Source organism: Mchenga conophoros, linkage group LG5, assembly GCF_057382185.1.
Source record: "Mchenga conophoros isolate Kocher_MC1m ecotype Shallow Benthic linkage group LG5, M_conophoros_male_GT1.1, whole genome shotgun sequence".
Lineage (NCBI taxonomy): Eukaryota > Metazoa > Chordata > Actinopteri > Cichliformes > Cichlidae > Mchenga > Mchenga conophoros.
In genome coordinates this window covers 34,011,023-34,034,330 of record NC_140530.1, presented here as the reverse complement: position 1 = coordinate 34,034,330, position 23,308 = coordinate 34,011,023, and the positions used below count along the sequence as shown (strand labels likewise).

Genomic DNA, 23,308 nt, shown 5'->3' with positions numbered 1-23,308 from the left:
ACATATTTTTAAATTGTATCTTTAGGCACTTTGTTACTAGCAGCTTGTCACAAAAACACATAATTTGTTTCCCGTTCTTTAGTTAAATCTAACACAGACAACCCAGAAACAACACCTTTTGACAGGCATAAAATAGTGTTTTTCTATCAGTAAGGTGATTCTCAAAGAACTGTTACCCAGAAACCTGGCATAATTCAACATGATGTGCAAAATGTCCTTAGAAAACTGCAGGAATTGAACAAGTGGAGGACAAAACAAAGAAGTGACAGGCTCAAAAACTTTTTTACAGCACATAAACCGTATCTAAAAGTTTTGTCCTTGAGAAACAGGAAAAGAAAAAATCAGGAAAAACTTGACACAGTACCTGAGCGATGCATCTAGCCTTTCAGGTGATCCATCTACTAATTCCTGAAACCTCATCAGAAATGGTTGAGTAAAAGCATGCCTCTTTTCACTTAAGGAAGTGAAAAGAGAGAAAATGCTGAGGTAAATTATACAGGAACTGGGCTTAACTGGGCACCTCTGTCATGGTTTGGGGCCACATTTTAACCAGTCGTTTTGGAGATCTTGTCAAAACAGATGGAACTATGAACGCAGAAAATGTAGGTAAAAAATGCACTTGAAGTGATATACCTGGCTTATATGTTTCTCATTTTGGACATTCATTAAATCTTTGCGCCTGGGCACTGGACAAGCGGCATCATTAGTTGTAAAAAAAAAATATATATATATATATATATATATATATATATATATATATTCATATTCTTCCCTATATTTTTATTCAAGATTGTTTAAGATTGTTATGTTATATAACATATCTGGTCATCCCATAAATTCTAGAACAATAACTAGAATTTACTTACAATCAGTTTGTTTGAGGGCTAAAGCACTGATTCATGCAAAACATTATTCCTGAAATTCAACTGGAGCAGGTTAGTGACAGATGAGTGGCTTAAGTATACTGCAGTGGCAATTTCCTAAATAACATCACTCAGATCTTCCCAGAAATTGACTCGATCATTTGCAGGAGGCTGATGTCACCCCCCAACAGTATTTACACATACACATCAGCACATTGTCAGCATACTGACTTGCAGTCATTTGATTAGCAGAGAAAAGGTTTCGGGAGGTACAAGGCTCCAGCGAGAGCAAAGTCAACCACCTCATTACTGGCTCCTCGTCAACTACATCAAAGTAGCTTCCCAGAGTCATTCACTTGAAAGTTGGTGGTTAACACCGGCTTTACACCTCTTGATGGAAAAGATGCTTGGGTTTTTCATTTGGTTGACTTTATATTTGGGCCCCACTGCAGCTACCTTCTCTATAATTTTCAGCTTTCTCAGCACAGAGCTCTAATGAACTGTGACTCCCCATACAGTATGTCCTTTTTTTCCTCTTTGAATTTATTTAATCCAGCCAGGTAGCAGCCTGCAGCATTTATCAAAGAGGACTGAGACACTATCCCTTAAAGGCAGGATTTATTCCCCTTAAGTGTCTTAAAGTTCAGAGGAGTACAATAAGTTTATTTCCTTACATAAATAATATAGTGCAGAGACATACTGAAAAACAGTCTTGTTAACATAGAGGTTGGTTGGGTAAATCAAAATCTACATAAGCCTTGAATCAGTAAGATTGGTGAAATAAAGCGTAAACAAAATATGACCAATTTTCGGCTCTCAGATCCTTTATCCAGTGGGAGAAAAACATACCGCATAAGGAGCTTACTCTAGAGGCGGAAGAAAAACTAGAAAAAGAAAGAAATAACGAAGATGCAAGTAGCTCTGTCCTTATCGCTAAGATAACAGAGGATGCTTTTCTTCCCTAAGCTGTGTTTTCACGGAGGAATTTCTCCACTGTGATGCAAACATCATCTGGCTTGTAAATTGGGCATGGAGGTATAATACCAAACTACTTGAGGCTGTCACTGCAGCTCCTCGGGACATAGTTTAATGACTGCCCCTTGTTGATGTAGATGCCATGTGGCTTTACTCTGAAAGTACTGTTTTTCTTTATTATTTTTTTTAAGTTTTATTCTCTTCCCTCCATTTGATGTAAATCCACACACGTGTATTTTTTATGTCTGTTTTTATATTATCTAACACTGACTGCCGGTGTGAACAGAAACGTGCATGTTTGAACATGTCGTGGCCAAACACTTTGAGCTAAAAGAAATTAAAAATGATTTTTAAAATGCATCAGCAAAGTGAGAGAGTGAGATGGCAAGAGAGCAGCAACACCAAAGAGGAGAAACATTACTCTGCCATAATGAAATAGAAGTGACCTTCCATCTTTCAGTGTTAGCTGTCTCAGCTGCCTGAATTAACTTTTCCCATCATTCTCACTTCTCTGATGTAAACGGCATACATGCCACAGCACAACCTTGCACTCTCATGTTTATTAATTTCCTTCGGCAAGAGGTGCGCTAAATCATTGACCCTCTTTCGGTGCCTCGTACTCCAGCTGAGCATGGGAACGAGAAGGGCGTATTGATTTTGCCCCCTTCTAATCAGCTGCTAGGCCCTTATTTGGGATGGGGAAATCTCATATAGTGAGCGCCTGTCAGCACCTGTCCAGATACTAATCTTCACCAGTTGATGGCTCTCTAATCTTTTCACCATGTACAAGGCTGAGGGGGTAAATGTAAAGTATTAAATATCACATTAATTCTTTGGACATCCTCCAGAAGATATTTGATCACTCTTTGGATATGGCACTGTAAGCAGTGTATGCTTTAATTTTTTGATGGTAAAGGATATAATGAAAGCGTAACACGTTTCTCTCTTAATAACTGAATCCTTGGCAACAAGCCTAACTCTTTTAATACCTTTTTTAATTGTTTTTTAATTGCTCAAGTTACCCTGCATTTCTTTTCTGTTTTCCTCTCATACTGAATGTAACTGCAATTAAAGCACAACTATTCCCTTGTCAACTTGCCACCATATTTCCATTTTATGATGCTGTTCTTTGTCTGAGGCATGCCTAGAAGTTAGATTTAGAAGAACAAACAGCTGTACAGGGATAGCCTCATTAGGACACAGAGGTTTGTTGATTAAAATGTGACTCAAACCTTCCACCCACCTGCTTAGGGAAATTGATATGCCTTCTGCAAGACATGCAAATTTAGGACCTGGCATTATGTTTTAAAGATAGTAGATCCTGTAATGCAATATGCTGATTAGTGATGGCCCTGATAGATGGATGGATAGCTGGGAGAGTTAGAATATAAAAGCCTTCAGGTCTAAGGCTGCTTAACAACCTCTTTGTGGAACTGCAGAGATCAAAAACGGTGGTTGTTGCTACCCCAATTAGCCAAACCATCCACGTCCTTGACAAATTTTTCATTTTACTAGAAGATAAAATATAATCCAGTTAGCAAATGAACAAAATCCAATCTTGTTTTAAATGGTGATGAGTGTGTCAGGCTCCTGTGAGTGTTGGCTCTCTAAGTCTTGCAAATAAATTGAGGTACCCTCAATAATCTAGTTACTATAAACTCCTCCTTGGAGCACTTGTCATATTATCTGACATGACAAATAGATCCAAGCTGAAGCATCTAGCTCCCACCTTCTCCCTCACACTGCTTTTGCTCCCCACAGGCCTCCCTCCTTCCCTTTTTCCCCCCACCAGTTTCCCCTACCTTGCTCCTGCTCTCCAGAGGTGCAGAATACTAAACTGGGTACACAGATGCACCGGGTCCTTACACTGAGATATTCATGTGTGATTGCAACAGCTGAATCTGGCCTCAGTTGACAGCCCATCATCTATGGCAGAATGGAAGTGGAAAAGGAGAAAATGTTTGTTGGCTGCACATTTTGTGGCAGTGTTGGAGTAGCTGTTACATGTGTGTTTCCACACGTCTCTGTATGAGAGACTGAAAGCTGACAGGGGAAAAAAACCCTCACTGCTTTTTTACAGCATGCATGTGCTTGCTTTCAAAAATGCATTGATGTGTTGAACACTAATGTGCCCCACAATATCTGTGTCCTGCCTCGCTTGCTCTCTGGCCTTGGTTAAAGCAGCATTGTGTGTTCCAGCTCATGAGTGATTAAACTGAGTGCCAGTGCGAGCTGCTGACTGCTGAGCTCTGACTCTGACTCACACAATGATAATTTTAGCAGCTGACATAATGGTGTTACTGTGTTATCATTAAAGTCAGTGGCGATAGAGTCAAAAAGAAATTTCTAAAGATTTAGTGGAATTGTTTTCTTTTAATTGCAATGTTTATTGTTCTTGTTGGTTTTCCAATCTTGTGTTTTTTCATACTTCATTTGCATTACAACTGAAACATGTGCAAATAATTACCTGCACCATCTGCCAAGCACTCAATATGACCTCATAAAGTTCACACTCTGTGTCACAACAACACAATTTTTGTAGTTATGGATTTAAATCAAACAGTCAATATCTGAGTGAAGTGCAGGCTGTCGGTTATAATTTAAGTGGTTTTACAAAGATTTGGCATTAACTGTTTAGGAATTACAGTCATTTTTATGCACAGTTCTCCATTTTCAGAGGCTTGAAATGAATTAGACAATTGACTGACAAGCACTTTTGTGACCAGCTACCTTGTTGTTTCATAACAAACAAAGCAGATAAAATGTCTGAAGTCCATTCACAGTGTTGAATTAGTATTTTTTAAGGTTTTTGCTGTAAGTTTAAATATAAAGTCCAAAGAATAGTGCATATCTTTAGGTGTAAATAAGTAAACCTATGAACAAGATAGCAAAAACGTCGGGAGTTTAAAATTCAACTATCACGGTCATCGTTAAAAAGAATGAATACACTGACCAGCTCAGCAAAACCAAAAGGCTTGAAAGACTGCAAAAGATGACAGAATTCATTACTGGATAGTAGACTAGATACTTCACAGCATCCAGTTGAGTCAAGAACCCAGTCTCAGGGATGTAGGCATATTATTGTTAAGGTCTACAGTCAAGGCAAGTCAAGGCCTTCATGAATGTAAAATAAGGTGCAAACCACAGGTTACACTCAAGAACAAGAAGGGCAGATTAAAATTCTACAAGACCCTGCATAGTTCTGAAAAAAATATTTGGACAGATGAAACCAAGATTAGCTTTCACCACAATGATAAAAAAACGCATTATGCTCTGTTTCAAATAGACAGATAATGGAGGCAATGTTGGCATGGGGGCATGTAAAGTTGCCAGTGGAACTGGATCACTAGTGTTTATTGCTCATGTGACTGGTGATAGTTAGCACAGGGCTACATTTTCTGATAAGATTGAACCAAAATGCTGCAATGACGATCATACATTCTTCACAGTGAATATGGAGGAAATCTAATTTGGTGATGTCCATAGGTTCAGGCAGTAATTGACAGTCAATGATGCTCATCTAAGTATTAAATCCTTGTATTTAAAATTATGTCCAGTTACTTTTAATCCTGTGAAATTGCAGGACTATGTGTCAAAATGACTTTGAGTCCCAAACAAACTCTGCATTTCAATCACATATTGATTATTTGATTTGTCTTTGTCCAACAATTTTATGGATCTAACTGTAGGTGACAGCTATTGTAGTAATATTCTGTCGGTGCTGTGCTTTTGGAAACCGAATTTCCCAGAGGAACCCACCTGAGGGATTAATAAAGTTTTATCTTATCTTATCTTAATGGCCACAGAAAGGGAAAAAAAGAGGAAAGAAAAGGTTAAACTGAATATGTATGATAACATTCGAATATATCTAATTTGCCACAAGTTTGAGCTGAAATTGCTGCATTTTTGAAAAGCTGTGAATCTGCATTAATGAGTTAGACTTGCAGTTTTCCATAATTTATTGGCTTCCAAAAAATCTGCTGGGGAAAACTTCACAGAGTTATTTTGAGAAAAAAAATATATTGCCAAGCTAACTCCTTGCTGTTTCTGAGGGCTTCAGTCACTACCATCTCCTTTCAATCAGAGCAAAACCAAGAGTGTTCATGCTGTGTCGCTTGAAGGAAATTTAAGTCGCAATCCATACTGAGTTTTGAGCAACTAAAGTCTTATTTTAGAGCAGTGTGAAATTAATGACATTTGTTCAGCAACCATAATGAAAATCTTTCGCTGACAACTCAATTGCAGGAGTTAAATTATGGAACAGTCTAACAGAAGAAATAAAAGACAGTCAAAACATAAAACAGTTTAAAGTAAAATATAAAAACCTAATTTTAAATAAGTATAAGAATGAAGAAAACGGGGTTAACCCAGGATGGTAATGTTGCTGGTAATGGTGTTGCGGTTCTTTTTTGGTTGTTTTTTTGTTTTTTTGTTTTGTTTTGGTTTGTTGTTTTTCCATAACTTGTGTATCTGCAAATATACACATTCTGTATTTTTCATATGAAAGAAACTATACTGTGGTGGGGCTTGCTAATTTCTTGTTTTTGATTTATGTATGTTATGTTTTGTTTTACTTCATATGTTTATATGTTTCATATGTTGTTTGTTTAATTTAAGACAAAAAAAATTAAATGAATGAGAGGTAAAACTTGAGGGGGTAGGGACAAATAAGTAAATACTTCAGCCTACTCCTTTTCAAACAAATAATGGAATGATATTTTGTAATGATTGTGAAGGCACATGTTTGAAATGTTTGGAATAAAAATGAACTGAACTGAACTGAACTGAACAACCGAGTTTCTAGCTGAATGTTTTTAACATTTTTTTCCCAGACTTTGAAAAAAAGTAATGCTGCGTATCTGGGAAGGAAGCAAGACAGCAAATGTCATGATTGTCACATAATTCCTGTGAATTATTTGCATTGGTGTCAGACTGCAGTAATGGCAAGACAGACAAGGACACATTATGTCTGAGCCAGAGAAAATACCCCAGACTTTCAGACCACAACCTCAGCATATTTATGTGATATACATGCAAGATGACTTCAAAAATAAGCGTTATTGGCTATTTAAAGGCTTTAGTGTGGACTAAATCGATGCATGCATACCGAGCGAGTTTGACAAGCACTTTTTGGTACTTATGAAATGATGCAGATGGAGGTCTTCAACGCAGGCTGACTAATCACTGATATTAGCCTTGAGATCCCAAAGCTGTGTGAGTCTGGGTCTGCCCTGATGAATTTGCTTCATGAAAATGCCATCAAGTGACATATTTAAACCATTCTGCTTGATAACTGCATGCCTCTTGGCTCTTGTGTTAAAAGGCAGCCTGCTTACCCTCTGGTACTCATCTTTGTAACACTGGGACACAGACGGGGAAAGGTAAAACTAGGAGAGCGATGAGATAGAATCAGAATGAATCAAACAGAGGTAGAACGAGCACAGGCTGACTCAAAATGGGTGAAAAGGAGAAACAGGAGACAGAGGAGACTTCAGCGCTGAGGTAATGGGTTAGTCTAAAGTGATAATCACATTCAGAGGGAACCTGGTGCCACAAAAAAGAGAGCAAGACAATCAGCGAGCCACAATTATTGCCCTCTGACCCAGCTGCGTTTGATATGTCAATCAAAACCAGAGGGAAAAGGAGGCTCTCGTACTCTCGACTTTGATCTGAACAGGCTGGTGCTTCTATGAATTCCATTGATTTTAAAAGCAAACATATGATGTCTTTATTGATTCCAACTGTCTGCTCCTGTTAAAATCCCATCTGGCATCCATATACAGCTTCAATCCAGCGCTAATTGCTCGACCTTAACAATTTAGCTTTGTCTGTGTCCATTTCAGTCTAGTCTTTTTTTTCACACTTTAAGTACTTGGCAGCCTGGCTGCTGCCAGCTGCATATCATTATTAGATACCCGCCACTACCTAGTGTGAATTTCAAGCATGTCATAAATATCAACACCACTTGAAATGCAGGGCCGTCACTGCCACATGGAGCTCGCTCTCGTATGAACAAATATTTGCCGGTGTCTTTGATTTTGGTCTGCATCACAATGAAAGCCCTCTTCAGATTGTCCACTGAGCAGCAACCTCTTCCTTCCTTTGTTGTCTGCATTGAAGGGGTGAAGGGGAAGAGAAATAGTCAGAAGAAAGTAAAACTCAGACCCAGAAGGGACCTCTCTTTGAAGGCTTTAGTTGGCACTGATGCTGTGTCGAAAGTGAGGTGGGCTGTGGGCTGTTACAGGCTATATACATCGACTTCAACTGAATTGTGTTCCACCTTCATCATGGCTGTTGCAGACTTGTGTGTGCAGCCCCAGTTTCCATGTTACACTTTTTTCCCTGCTTCACTTCATAGAGTGAAATAGACTTGCTCGTGTAAATGGATTCCTATATGTACTGGCAGGTGAATATGTACTGATAAAAAACAATAAGCTTCTTTCAGCTGCTCACCTATTCGTGGATGATCCTCATATTTGATTTGGCACAGTGGGTTGGATCAGAAAGGCGATTTGTGCCTTCTCACAGTCTCAAACCAGGGATCTTTTGCACTTTCAATATGTATCGTTACTGTACACCCAGGGTGAGCTTATACGCCGCAGTAATGCACAAATGTAGGCAGCAGACTCTTCCAGACTGCTCCACCTGCTCTAAACTTTTGAGGCACAAACATTGTAGGTTACTGTGTGGTCTTGTTTCCTAACTGTGAGTCACAAAAGAGAACAAGAGAGTGGGAGGATGGGACAGTGATACCACAGGTTTCTGTAGGCCAGAAAAATACACTGGGTCAGAAGTAGAGAGATGCTAACAGTTACAGACACCCTTTTTACAAAGCAAACATTCAGTGACCTATAATTGTGTAACAGTTAGTTTGTCCAATGACTACAGTGTCTGATTTTCATGGTTTTCATATAGAAAGGTGTGGAGGTGTGCTGAATCAGAAAAAAAAAATCTGGTATGCAGGTGTAATAAAATTCCCTGATGCTAAAACAACTTTCAAACACTGACGATTTTGTAAGGGGGAGATTGGCCCTGCGTGTCGATGGAAAAACCAAACACACAGTAAACTGAAAAACAGCAGCTCCCCACATTTCGTCTCATAAAAGCTCATTAGTCAGCACCCGTGATTGTGAGGCCACCAGTGAATCTACAACCTCCCCGAATCTGCTCTTAGATGACGTCAGGTTTAAAAGACACGGCTTGTTATCTATTAATATTGTGTCATTATGACTTTTGCCTACAAAGGCTGCTTTAATCTTCTCGCTTAGTGCCTTCAGTGTATTTATTCTGAGTTATTGCTGTAGTAGCCAAATCACATAATCGCTATATTTGATTATTATTGCTATATATTTTATTTATTTTACTTAAAGTAGACCTGGCATGCTTGGTTTCACCTCTCTATTTTTTATCATTAATTCAATTAGTGTGGCTTTGCTTGATTTACAGGTTAAAATAATCCGTATTTGTCCTACACTTGGTCTTGGTTCTTCGCCTCGTTTAATCCACTCATTAAAACAAGCCATTTTAGCTCCTTTCCCTTTAATTCCACCTTTCTTTAAGTCACCATTCTTCTGATTTGCCATCGCTTGAAAGCAGAAGGTAGTGAGTAAACTGTGTCCACTCTCACTTTCAGACACCCAAAGATACACATACACATTTCCCAAAATGTGTATGTGTATTTTACAATGCTGTGTAAAGCTCTTGAGTCCTTCCTCATTTCTTTAGATTGTGTTAGGAAAATTGGAAATAGGTGCCCTGAGTTGTTGAAACATGTCCAGATATACACAGAAACACAGTATATACAACAAAACACAGTTTGTATAATGGGCTTGAAAGTCAGCATTTGGTACGACCACATTGATTCTCCAACACATGATGCTTTCTCGTAATTTTTATAAGTATTGTTCATTAATAATTTTCCAGGCATTTTGAAGGACATTCAGAGCTCTTCTATGGAGGCTGCCTCCCTTTTGTTCCTTTCTCTGTTAAGATGATCCCACACTGCCTCGGTAATGTGGAGGTATTTGGTGCTTCACTCTGTGTTTTTCTATCCAGGTATGCTTTTACTGCATTAGCAGTGTGTTTGGGATCATTTTCATGCTGAAACATGAAGCTGTTGCCACCAGATGGTATTACATGGTGAATCAAAATCTGATGTCACTTTATTGTGTTCGTAATTCCATCAATTTCGACAAGCTCTCAAACACCACTGGGTGGAATAAAGTCTCAAACTGTCACAGAGGCTCCACTGTGTTTTACAGACAGGCTGTAGACACTCACTGCTCTACCTCTTTCCTGATCTGCTCTGTATATACTGATGACAACTTGAACCAAAAATGTCAAATTTGCATTCAACACTCCATCAAGCGTTTTTACACTGGTTTTCAAACCAGGTCTTGTGTAACTTTGCATACCTCAGCCTTTTCTCCCTGTTTGCCATCTGAAAGAATGGCTTTTTGACCAACACCCTTCCACTACGACCATTTCTGATGAGGCTTAGCTGAACAGTAGCTAAGGTGTTGGATAAAAGGCTGGATGATCTCTCAGGTCCTGTGTCAAGAAAATTATTTTGAGATACTGTTCAACAACTGCAAATAGTTCTTTAAGTCTATCACTTCTTATATATTGCTGTGTGTCCAGTTTGCTCAAACTTTTTAGTACTCTGATTTTTTCAGGAGAGACGTCACACCATGCTAAGATATGCCAAGCATTCAAGCTTCAGTAGCTTTTTAGTAATAACCTTGTAGATGCAAAAATACTTTTTTATGCCTGTCAAACTGTCATTTCATATCTCTGGAATTTTTCATACACTGAACAAAAAAAACAGCAACAGATTTGTTTTTTGCAACAGGCTGCTGATAACAAAGTATCAAAGGCACAATTGAAATGGATAGACACAACACTGGTTCATCTCTTGAGTTAGATGCACTTTTATGCTTTAATGATTTATAGGTCAGTGCTTCAGTGAATTAACAAACAAAAAAATGTTCCTCTGAAAATAGTCTGGCACAAGAACTGGACTGAAAATGAGAGAAAAAGCTGCCAAAGAAAAACTCTGAAAGACCTTAGAAACCCCTGAGAACGGTTGGTCGAGACCACTTTAAAAATAATACAAGAAAGTCTGGAAGACGTTTGGAAGAAAAATATGAAGAAATGGAAGAATCTTTAGAGTTTTCCATCATAGGTAGTGATGGCAGGACACGTGTTAGCCTCATGAGACTTTTTAAAAAAGCCATTATCTGTAAACATGACTAAACTGCATTGTCTCCTATTGTGAGTCAAGCTCCGTCTATCACAGAACTGATTTTCCTATTATGAGTCGTACTGTATGACAGGTCATGAGGTTACTTTTAGCCACCTCTGCACTTTCATAAATGAGAAATGTGTTGTTTGGCAACAGCAGCTCCCTTAAAAAAATAGGTCATTGTTCTCTCCATATTGTTTCCTCCGAGCAGAGGAGCTTCTTCGAATAACACTATCTCTTTCAGATAGCAGTCCCCCCAGCTGAAAGGTGAAGACAGAATATTGTGTTATAGAGAACAGCATCATTGCCTTTGGCCTTGGCGTCACTCTGCCCCAGCATCTTGTGGGAATGGACCAGCTCGGTTCTTGTTTACTCGTTCTTTGTTTTTCCTCCGCATGCCGAATCCATTGAATCTGACAATAAAGCAGGAATATGAATACTTGGATATTGATTGAACACTGCCTCTGAGCAAGTAATACTGTTGCTTTGGTGTGTCAGCTCTTTTTTGTGATATCTTTATTTTGTCATCTTGACTTTCCCCTCCTCTCTTCAAAGCCTGACTAAAGTCAGATTAATAAGGTTTACATAAATTATCAGAACTCATCAGACATCAGTTCAGTCTGTCAGTTTGTGTGTGTATATGTGTGTGTGTACATGTGTAGACATCTTTATGAGGACAGAAAATTGGCATGACGCTATACTTGTGGGGACCTACAGTCAGTTATGTGGACAAAATGCCCATCCCCACGAGTTTGAAGGCATTTTTGAGGCTCAAAATGTGATTTTGGTGTCAGTGTTGCAATTAAGTTATGGTTAGGTTAGGTTTTGATGGTTAAGGTTAGGGTAAAGGACTATTAAAGCATTATGTCAATTAGATGTCCTCACGAAGATATGAAAACGAGTGTGTGAGTGTGTGTGTAAAGGAAAGCGAAAGTGCGGATATTTTCACTGCTTCATGTTTTCTCTGTTTTGGGGTGTTTTTTTTTTTAAAGCGGGTATGTTTCTCTGCATGTGTGAGTCCATGTGTGTACATGTGTGACTATGCGTGTTCTGAGTAATGGGCTTTGTGCATCCTCTCTTGCTGACGGCTACGATGTATCCATGGCAACGCCAGGTCGATCCTAGCTGTAAGCGGAGCTGGTGAGAGGAACTTGAAAGGGAGCATTAAAACCTCTCCTCTCATCTGCCCTGCGCTCTTCTCACTCCGACAATGGTGAAATGCACGGCCTTGTTGAAATCCTACCCCAGGGGTGTATACTGTAGCAGTGACAGCGAACACTCGCACCTCAACACTGCCATCTTTTGACCTGACACAAGAATGTATGGGAATGTTTATGTTTTGTTTTCATTTGTGAAAACATAGAGTTGGTTTCCCTGAAAAGTTAAAGTTAGAAAAACAAAATCTCAGAATGAGGGGTATCTTTTTAAGAATTATTTCAGAAATGTAATGCACAAGAGACAAGAAGAAATGTGGAGAGATGGAGCAGTGAAATAACAAGCCCCAAAGGTTTTAAATCAGATTTCAACTGGGCCCCACATATTGGCCAACCACTGAACCTGTTCGTTCATTCATTCAGAGAAATTTAGCTGGAGCGTTGTCACATTTTAGCTATTCCAGTTAAAATCTCACAAAGAGAAAGAAAGCAGATAATCCAAGGAATGGCATCGATCTAAAAATGTAAAAGATAAATAAAAAGTACTTTGGGCTTCACAGTTTGTATCTTCTTGCTCTTAAAATGTTGCCAATCGAGTTTTCTGATGCTTTGTGATGACACCTTCAGCCCTGAGGAACATCTACAGGATGAGATGTGCTGCTGTTGCCCTCTAGTGGATTTCACAAACATGAAGGAATAAAACGACATAAAAGGAGAAACAAATGGTGAAAAATGGAGCCAGACAATCAAGATGTATCCATTTTGAGGAAAGCATAGTCGCCAGAACAAACACAGATTTATTGTAACTCTGTCAGCGTGGCTATACTGATGTAGACTGAGTAATTAAAATATTTTGGCACACAAGGCTCAACTTATTTTATCCAAAGGGTCACTGCACTGCTGTTGCACAATTTAATTTTCTCCACAGTTTCACAACTTAGCATTTCGTTCCAAATCTAAGGCGTTAGTGTTTGTGAATATTCATGCAGTAGTACTTCACTGAATACCCAGAGACTTCAGCTGGGGGAGCTCCATGACCTTCTTGTTAGGTCAGGTTTGATACCGGAGGCTATCTAGTGATCATTAATAAATATTCAAGAACCACAGCCCATCAGGGTCTGCTATGTCAAGCAGCCTCCTGCATAAAGCTGCAACTCTTTGTGGTTTGCTCTCTTATCATCAATAGTTTGGGGGGGGGTTGTTTTTTTTTTAGACAGTCTTCACAGAAGTCTTGTTCCTTATCCACACTGTTCACTTGATATTTACATTTCCTCCAATTAAATCAGACTGGCACATTACGGTAAGGCGTTACGCAACGAATCAGTTGAGGTAATGTGTTTTGCATTGGTTTTAGAGGTTTAGTGTGTCTATTCCTTTGAAGTATCCTGTGGTACCATTAGGTGTAGGTTTTTATTGTAAAGTGTGTTGTCATCCCCCTAAATGCATCTACCATTTCATTTTCTGGCACCAACATGTTTCTGAAAATAATCTCAGCTGTCTAATGGAGGTGGATCAATACAGATGGCTCGGTCTCATACACTTCCTTTTCATATCACAACCAACACCACCTCTGGGAATCTGCATTTATCACCATATTCAATAATGCGAGCCTCCATCTGAGATGTTTTTTCTCTCGCTCTCTCTTCACGACTTCTACATATTTGCTTTCAGTTAATCTGCTTTCCACAGAACTGCTTGCAGCTATGTGGGGGTATGTAATTTGAGTAAGATCTGTTGATAAAATGAGGCATTAGATTGAAATAACAATGGGCAAATGGAAGTCTTGATTAAATTCCTTGACTTCTCTCCTTGGTGTTTGCTAATTTCTTGAGCTGGAATCAGACGTAAACTGCCTACCTTCTCACTCAAATTGTTCTTAAAGGAGCATTTACACATTAGCAGCATCGTGCCTTTCTCTTTACTTTTATTAAAATCTTGATTTGGTTTAAAGCTCATCGCAAACACAAATCCTACTGCAATTCCACTGATCTCTGCACTGCATATTCTAATGACTGACTCTTTGCTTAGCTCCAGTTGTACTGTATCTATAATACCTAGGTATTATTTCCGTTTGATTACACAATTGTGCTGAGATCATTTTATTTTCAGAGGATGAGTGAGTTCAGTCCAAACAGTGCAATCAGCAAAAATTTATCAGCCTATTCAGTGCTTTAGCTCTTACATTTTCTCTCCCCCATTGCATCAACACTTCCTTTTTTTTCCTGTAAATGGTGAAACTCTGCCCCAGCACAGTGACCTGTAGCCGGGCCCAGCGGGAGTATTCTGTGTCCTATACTTCTCGTGGCTTCACCTTCTTTAGCCTCCTCCTCCGTCCTCTTCTTCTTCTCTTTTTTCTTCACTCTTTCGAAATTGTCTAAGGGTTGGATCTGCCCCCAAGACAAAAGGACAAACCCAAGCAAGGCATCTCACTTCATCTCTGAATGGGTGTGGATGGCAGAAACCAGAGTGCCTAGATTGTTTGTTCGCTTTGATTCAGGAGTTGTTATGACTTTTGGGACCATATTTGTCCTGTTAGCTCAGTGTTTTTTGAATCAGTAGCCAAATAACGAATACTTTTCTTCTTGAATCATTTCATTGTTTCAGTATTTTGGGAGTTTTTTAAGGACTTAGACTTCTGGCTTCAGCTTTATTGATTCACTGCTTTCACCATGCCGCTCCGAATTATGTGCACCATCTCCTTTTCTGCTGATGACGAACCTAGCAGGGGATATGGTAGCGATGGTTTTGACGACCACTACAAGCGGGTAAAGAAACATTATAGTGATGGAGACTCACAGGAATGCCTGGATAGGTGTAGTCAGGTAGATGATTGCACTGATGAGGAGGATAATGTTAGCGATGTAGATGACCTCGCCACTTTTTTTGGCAATTGCTCGCTTCACGGAGCTAACCACGTGTTTGTAGAGGACAGTAAGTTTGGTTTTCGCCAGGGTTTGTGGGCACTGGTCTTCACCTTAGCACTGTCTGCTTTCATGTATCAAGTAGTTGACAGGGTTATATACTACTTCCAATATGATTATATTACAATGCTTGACGAAAAAGTGGCAAACAATATGACCTTTCCCGCTGTAACTGTATGTAACTACAACTTCATACGAAAGTCTCAAATGAGCTACAGTGACCTGATCTTTATGGGTCCTCTTCTGGGCTTTGAAGAAGGCATGGCACCAGGATTTCCCCTGGCTCCAGAGCCAGACCGCCCGCTGGGCTCTCGCTTCAGTATGGATGAGTTCTACAACCGCACTCGACATCGCATGGAGGAAATGCTACTGGAGTGTAACTTCAGAGGTATAGAATGCGGCCCCGACAGCTTCACAGAGGTAATTTAATCCAAGACCCTCAAGGCAAGATTTTTTTTAAATAGTTTCAAAATATTAATCTTTTTGGGAACCGTCAGATTCTGACTTGGAAATAATCAGTGCAAGTTTGTACTTCATGTTATCCATATATTTGCAAGGTACTCTATGTGTATCTGGTTGACTTGATACTTCTGATTCATTGTTAATATTGTATCAAGGGATGCTGAATTCTCAAAAAGCAAATAAGAAAGACTGCCGGGTTTCATCAAAGCCTTCTGTTAATGTTTATTTTGATAAAATAGGAGCATCCACTAAAAGCTAGCACTCCAAACTGTTATGCCTGGAGAGGCGTTATCACGGAGGAGGAGATCGTAGAAAATAACTGAATCAGAGGAAAGTGTTTATTTATTGCAGTGAGGTGATTCAGCTACTTAAACCCCAAGTCACTGCTGTAAATGAAAAGGAGTTTCCAAGTCAGCACGTCTGTCTTAATGAAAGTCTGTTGTAAATTTTTTTGAAAAGAGCAGACATGAGCAAGTCCTATTACCTAAAGTGGCAAACTTGGCATACAGCTGTTGCTAATGAATTAAAGAGGCACTTTGGGCCATCGTTGTTTTGCCCAGAGGAAACGTCTTGCTAGACATGCATTCCCTGAATTTTTGGTTTTGTAGCTGCTGCCCTTTTTGTTCTCTCGTGGTTGCACACAAGTAGAATACTGAATTGCCAAGTAGTGTTGACGTTATTCAGCTATTGGTGTATTGATTTGCTTGACCTTTGCGCAGTTATGGATAGGTCTGTGTGGACTGCTAATGGATGTACTAGACTTACATGAGAGGCAATTACTTTATGTGTAAGTGCATTTCTACGATGTGTTTTTTTTTCCTATTTTATTCAACCTCTTGTTTTCATTAATGTGCAGCTTGTTTTAATCATTAATTGTTAAAATACTTCAACAATATTGTGCCTTAGGGATTGGTGCAAATTCAGAGGCAAAATCTATTATGTAAAAAATAGACTCTGCTTCAAATGTTTGTGCAGTTATTACAGCGTGACAAGTTAAGCGTCCTGATGGATAGTGAGGAGAATTAGAAACACTGGGTAGGAGGGAACAGATTGCTTTTCGTGTAAAACCGATGATATGTCTGATGGCAGAGATGCTCTGTTGCACAGATGTGACCACAGGTGTGCCTTGAAATTTTGGCTTGCCCTTTGGGTGTTTCTTGGACACAAAATGTTTGAAAGGTACAGCTTTTACTAATTAGTCAGTGACTCATTTTTCAAGTGAAAAGGATTCACCTACTGATGTTTCTTATTAAATTGGTGAGTTTTTGAGCTGTTGGACAAAAAAAGAGTGTTTGAAGAACAGCATGCCAGCTTGTCGTTACAAGGGTATGACACTAACAGAGAAAATACAAATCAAATCATCATGAAAATTAGTAATCATTAGCAGTTCTTTGCTCAGATATATGATTTTATAGCCAAAAACATGACTGTTGATGCAAACTGTAACAAACACATGTATTTATTGGTCACAGTGAAGATTAAAAGATAGAGAGAAGCAAACTGGCTCGAAAAGGAAGAATAAATGGATGCATCAACAGGACTGTTTGTTTTGTTTTGTCTTGTTCTTTTATTATGAGTATCACAACATTAACCTTGACACCAGCTCTGATATTGTGGGATTATCTGTTTCAGATGTGGAGAGCTGTACAGGACTTCATCCTGTCAGCCAGAACTCACACATCAGTTGTAAAAATTACCATCTTGGATGGTAAAGATGTGGAGGTAAAGGCTGATAAATAAAAGGATGAGAATGTTTTATTACATCAGGGAAAAGCCTCACGTGGAGGGGCGAATAGTAAGTTAGGGTTTCTTAAGTGCAGTGTGTGCAATCAAGAGGAAATTAGTGATCCCGCAGTGAGACACAATTGTTGCCACGGTGAAGAATAGGAAAATAATACCTCCCTTGTAAACATACAGAGGTATTTTTGTCATAAATTCTCCATCGCTACGAGGGCAAATGCTGAGCATGTTGACACAAACAGGCAGCAGGAGTCAGTGTCTTACCCCTCCCACACTTGAAGAAGTTCCCCGGTCAAGGAGTCAGTATAGCAAATGGAAAACGAAGGGCCTTTATGGCCACTGTCCTTGAAGTGAAGTAGAGCCAGCTGTCATCCTCCACTGATACGCTTTCTAAAAAACAAAGTACTGCAACTGCAGTGCAGTCTGCCATTTTATTAGCATTAAAGGAAGTCAATGAGCAGGTTTATTCAATGTCAGATTTTATTGCCTGAGTGTAGCTCGAAACTCATTCTTCGTCCCATTATTTCTTACTTTAAATTAAATGGGCTGTTCCATCAGTACCATCAATCACAGCATTAAGTACTTAACAGACTTATAATCAAATAAGAAGCACTGTTGTCCTTTTAAAAGCAGTCATCTTGAAAAGTATTTAAAACATCTATTTTGAACAATTAATAATGTTTTATAAAACTATATTTTTCAACCATTCTTACATACTCCTCCTTAAGTAAGCATTGTTTCAGTTGTGCTTGAGAGGAAGACGAGAAAGTGCTTTACTGGTTGTCAGCTGGTCTTATGTATGTTGCGAAATGAAGTTAGATAATAAAGTTGGACGTGCCGTTTCAGGTCAATAACATTAATGCATCAAAGCACTTAATAACATGTGGGTGAATTACAGAAAGCTGTGTGAGATTGTGAGTGATAACAATGAGGGGTGTACGTTGTTTTATACAGCATATACATATATATATATCTGCTGTCTTTGTATACTGTTTTTGACAATAACAAGCATGTTGTTGCATGTTGCAGCATTAAGGTTGAAAATTTGACTAACACAAGTGACAAGTAATCATTTATCTGCCACATCTAATAGGACTAATTATAACCATTGTCAATTTAGCTTCAACCCTTGTGTCTTCCAGCCTCCCACTAATATAATCATTGATTGCTCCTTCAGCTCGTGCTTTATGCAGCAATTATAAACCAGTGCTTGCTCATTGTTTTGTCACTCAGTTTCCAAAGTAGACGCTTTGAAAATTTATAATGTGCTGTGCTGCTTTGAGACTGTTCACGGACAGGTTTTATAACCAGCAGTTAGGCAAAGTATCCCCATAAGATACTTAACCAATGTGTGTGCATGTGTTTGTGTGTGTGTGTGTGTGAGCAAGCTTTAAGTGAGTTAGCATGGTTTGCATCATTTTGGGTCTACATATCAGAATCAAATGCTTAGCATATTAATGCTCAATCAAAGCACTAAGTTGGAGCTGGGGGAAATGGTCAAGCAAAAATGGTGAAGCAGTAAAAAAAAAGTTGTTAACAGAAAAGAAAAAATGAAGTTCTACATTTGCAAATCACACATCAAGAACGAGGTATAAATACTAACGCGTTAGCTCTGTATTTCTGGCAGACACTGTTTGTATCAATAGAGCAAAAAAAACCTCACTTAACTAGAAGCATTAATATATTTCTTTTTTTCCTTTTCTTCCGAAGACCAAACCAGTAGTGTATTTATTTTGCGTAATGTGGCATTTGGCAGCATCAGTGGTCCCTGAACCTCTGCTTCTCCTTGTTTATTATTTCTCCTAAACAGCCACTAATGGCCTTGCAGACAGAACTGAGAAGAGGAGGTGAAATGATTGATTGCTCTCTGTCTGTCTCAGTCTCTGAGGTTTTCCGTCCATTCCCCCTCTCATTCTGTCTTTCTGTCCACCATCTCTCTCAAGTGTTTTTGCATCTGAACTGAATGTATGCGTCAGTGCTGTAATGAGCTCCAGCTAAGGGCTGGGTCAAAAGCGAAGCTTGGCTACTGCCCCACCAGATAGATGGCTCAGGTTGCGGCATTTCTGACCCAGAGCAGAATGTGAGATCCCCTCGGAGCAGTGATCCAAATCCTTGCTTCCTGCTCCAACCTGAGCCCATTAGATACAGCTTGACTTTCTCCCAAGCTCAGCATTGTCAACAGAATGCTCACTCACTGGCTCTGGTTACGCCCTTCTCTTGTCTCCTCAAGAGCATCAGTCTGAATATCCCACAGACAGAAAGCAAGGCAGAGAAACTGTGGGGAATCTTTCTTATTTATTTTTTTCCCAGAGGAAGGAAAATGAAATGGCAGAGTTGGCCGCCCCATCTGGCTCTGAGCTGTAAATACTTGTTATGGTGCAACACTTAACTCGTGCAGCCGCTGGGAAGAGATTGTATCAGTGAAAGTGTGATGTAATTATCTTAAACCGTATGCTGTGATAAATGGGATGGTAACAAATTATGTTAAAAAAATAACAAGCATAGTAGCCATTTGTTCCACCCATGAAGACTTATTGAATATATCACTCGCAGCACTGAATATGTGCTGAACTTTTTTAACATGTACCCATATTTTCTTTATATCTATATATACACGTTTATTTATTTATAAGTTAAGGGCAATTTTTGGAGCTTGACTGTTTCATTAGTAGCTACACATGCAGTACGTTCTGCTGAAATACATGCACTGGAGCAACAGACCAACAAACACTGCCTCATCGGTGTCTGCAGTGCATCCAAGTGTTAATTTAGCAGTTTCTCTCTCCCTGCTACGCAGACACGTTGTGAGCAAATTGAGCCACAATAATGCATTTCAAATTCCAGGTTATGAAAACAACTTTGATTAATCTCAAGAATAGGCTCAGTCTGAAAGTGGTCATTACACTCTCTGAGTTTGAAAAGGCAAGCGCTGTTGAAATGCTTCATCCCTTCTATAAGGTGAGGGCACCAGGCTATTAAATATTTATGCAAACGCTGAACTCAGATGACTGTCTGATCTTTCGTTTTTGTCCGTTATTAGCTGTTGCCCTATTTCCTCCACAGCTGTAATTTATGCGAGTTACAGAAATTTTAATTTGCTGCATTTTTAATTCACCATTGAAAAACATCTCATTATATTTCCCATTTAAAACTGTCTAATCATCTTGTTTGTTAAAACTCCAGCTCTTATACATCTTATTTCTACTTTGTTTTCAAGGCTTTTCAGACAGTATTTCATTCTGCATGCCAGCACCAATGATCCCACTTTTGCTGGAAAGTATTTTAATCAAACAGTGATCACAAGGGGGCAGTGTTATACAATGATTTTACAGCCTAAACTGGCTTTTATGTAGTTCTTTGCCCTGAGATGTAGCATGCTGCTCCTTTTTTCTTTTTTCTTCTTTTTTACAAGAAATCACTCAGAAATATGCTTAATTCCATCTTTTAAAAACCCTTTGATTCCCACTACGGCACAACATCAGAGTCACTCAGCTGCAATGACCGCTATCCCTTTTAAGCTTCGTGTAGAAGCAAAAAGCCGCTGCCAATGGAAACACAGTGGTTGCAATTTTTGAAAGCACCATTTTCCTAAGGGATTAAACTCTATTTGTGTGTTGCAGGGATTAAAAAATAAATATTACAAAATCAAACATGAGCTGAGATTTGTTCAGCACTAACAGTCTTGGCAGATACCCATCCCTCATTCATTCTCTGTCTCTCTCCCTTTCACTGTCTTTCTCCTTTTAGACGCCACACTGTTTCTGTACACTAAGGACTAAAGTCCAGTAGGAGGAACACTATGACAGTCTGTCACTGTGTCCTATCTCTCTCTATCTGAGTGATGGATCAGTGTTTTCAAATGCACCAATTTTAATTAAATTTTTCATCCGTCTTCTTTGGAAGTTGGCGACAGGAGGTCCAGCAGCATTTACTCCCTGTTCGGAAGACTCCAATGGAATATAAAGCCTGGGTCCTTTAAAGCGGATAGACACATCTCTACCTCTCCTCAATATCAGCCAGCACTTCATAACACAAAACTAATTAATCATTAAAGTGGAATAAATGAAAGGAGAGAACTTTCACTTTACTCTCTGACAAAGATAAATGATATCTAATGATGTTAAAATGAGGGAAACTGCAGTCTTGTTGGAGCAATTATATATGAATAAGACATATGACTAGTGTCCTATACAGGGCCAATAGCCACTTACAAGTAGCTAATTAGGCTGATGAGAGGGCCTTAATGGCTTCCTACAGGATTATTCCCTATAATTTATAGCAGAGCTGAAATAAAAGGTTTGGCTCTAAATGACAGCGTGAATGTCAGAGGAGCTGTGAGGAGAAAGGTAGTGTTCATTTAAGGGCAGTTTCCCTTCATTCTCTGACACTCACTCTCTAACTGTTTTTCTTCTGCTCTTATTGTGTGTATATACACGTGGAGACCAACCTTCAGCGCCGCACCAATACATTTGGGAGGATAATTATCTATTGCAAACTCTCATCTGTTCTCATCTGGGTTCAAGTACAGGGAATAGCACAAGAAATAAATTTTTGAAAGGTTTTGTGTGCGCTGTGTGTGCAGTGGTGAAGGATGCCTGAAGGCTAGAACATGTCTGTGCCAAACTGGTATTCAGTTTCTCTCTTGTTCAGGGTTTCATAGATGACTGCATCTGTCGTGGTCAGCAGGGCTCCTGTGGGAACTGGGTGGGTCTTTGTTTGAGAGTGTAGAATCAGCAGGACATCTAATGGATTTGTGTGCATGGCTTGTCAATATATGCATGTATCTCTGTGTATGTGTGTGTGTGTGTGTGTGTGTGTGTGTGAAAGAGAAATAAATATAAGACTTTTTCTTTTTTATACTTACTTATTTATATATTGTTATTTTGTATTGAATATCAGTACTGACACACCATCAGCAGCTGATGCTGGCTTGGTCACACAGATGTTGCGCGATGTGATTTCATTTCATCGATTGGACTTCTTGCTGAACTTAAAGGCACAAAAATCAATTCTTGGCCACAAGGGATAAGACAGCTTCCCAAACAATTTAACAGACTATAAATGCTACAGTCATTCTAGGCTTGACCAAAATTATTCTGATAGTGTGCAATGAACTTTCAATCTCATTGTCTTTGAGATGGCTCCTTCGAAGACTTGGACCTGGTCTGCAACCACTCACAGTTGGTTGCAATCTTAATGAAATGCCAATAAGACAGAGTCAGTGTGCTGTCACTTTGTGATTTAATGGGATCAAGTTTATTGCCATTTTAAATTCACATTATCTTCTTACTTTCAGAGTTCCACCACAATTTCATGTATTTTGAACAGAAATTTGGAAGTTCCTTCAAAAATAGTGACGTAATTGCTGAAGGACAGGGATTAACTGCAAAATGACATACAGTATGGGCACTTGACAACCTCGCTTTTATGTAGAAGGGAAACCAAAATACAACAAATTAGCAAGACGTTGAGTCACATTACAAAGCAAGGTGGCACAATGTGCAAAGCAAAGTTCCACTAATTTGTGCAGGCTGGCTCAGATTGCTTGCACCATATTGGGCATTTGTCTGTGGTTAGAAATTAGACTGCTCTTGTTTACAACCCTTCACCAATCTGAGAGTGATTGCAGTCAGTCTGCACTTAGAGGTTGATCAAGCAACACCCTCAACCTCTGGGCGACCAGTTGGTCACTACAACTATTTGCAAAAAAACAGGCAACCAGCGATTCTTCCTAATCGTAAGGAGGTTGCCGTGCTATTTTTACTGAGCCATAAGGGTGTAACTAGCAACTTGGCTAGGACAATTTTCTATATTTGTCTGGCAAATATTTTTTCACTTGTCTTAGCAACATTATAATTCTATTTGATGTTAAATAAATTCCATAACATGAAAAATGTAACTTACAAAAAATGTTTTTAAAAACTTTTCTATCAATACCTCCTCTGTGAA

At 39.1% G+C, this 23,308-nt stretch overlaps 1 protein-coding gene across 2 annotated transcripts in view; it reads left to right on the top strand.

Moving 5' to 3' along the window:
* Window positions 1-23,308, top strand: part of asic1b (acid-sensing (proton-gated) ion channel 1b) — a 186,907-nt gene that overhangs the window by 105,318 nt on the left and 58,281 nt on the right. Inside the window, exon 1 of one of the 2 annotated variants that reach the window (XM_085275060.1) lies at window positions 14,763-15,577. The exons of the other annotated variant lie outside the window; for it this stretch is intronic. Coding sequence (XP_085131186.1) covers window positions 14,906-15,577 — 672 coding nt within the window. The 5' untranslated portion in view covers window positions 14,763-14,905. Of the gene's footprint in view, window positions 1-14,762; window positions 15,578-23,308 lie in introns of those variants that run through there. 2 annotated transcript variants of the gene reach the window in all.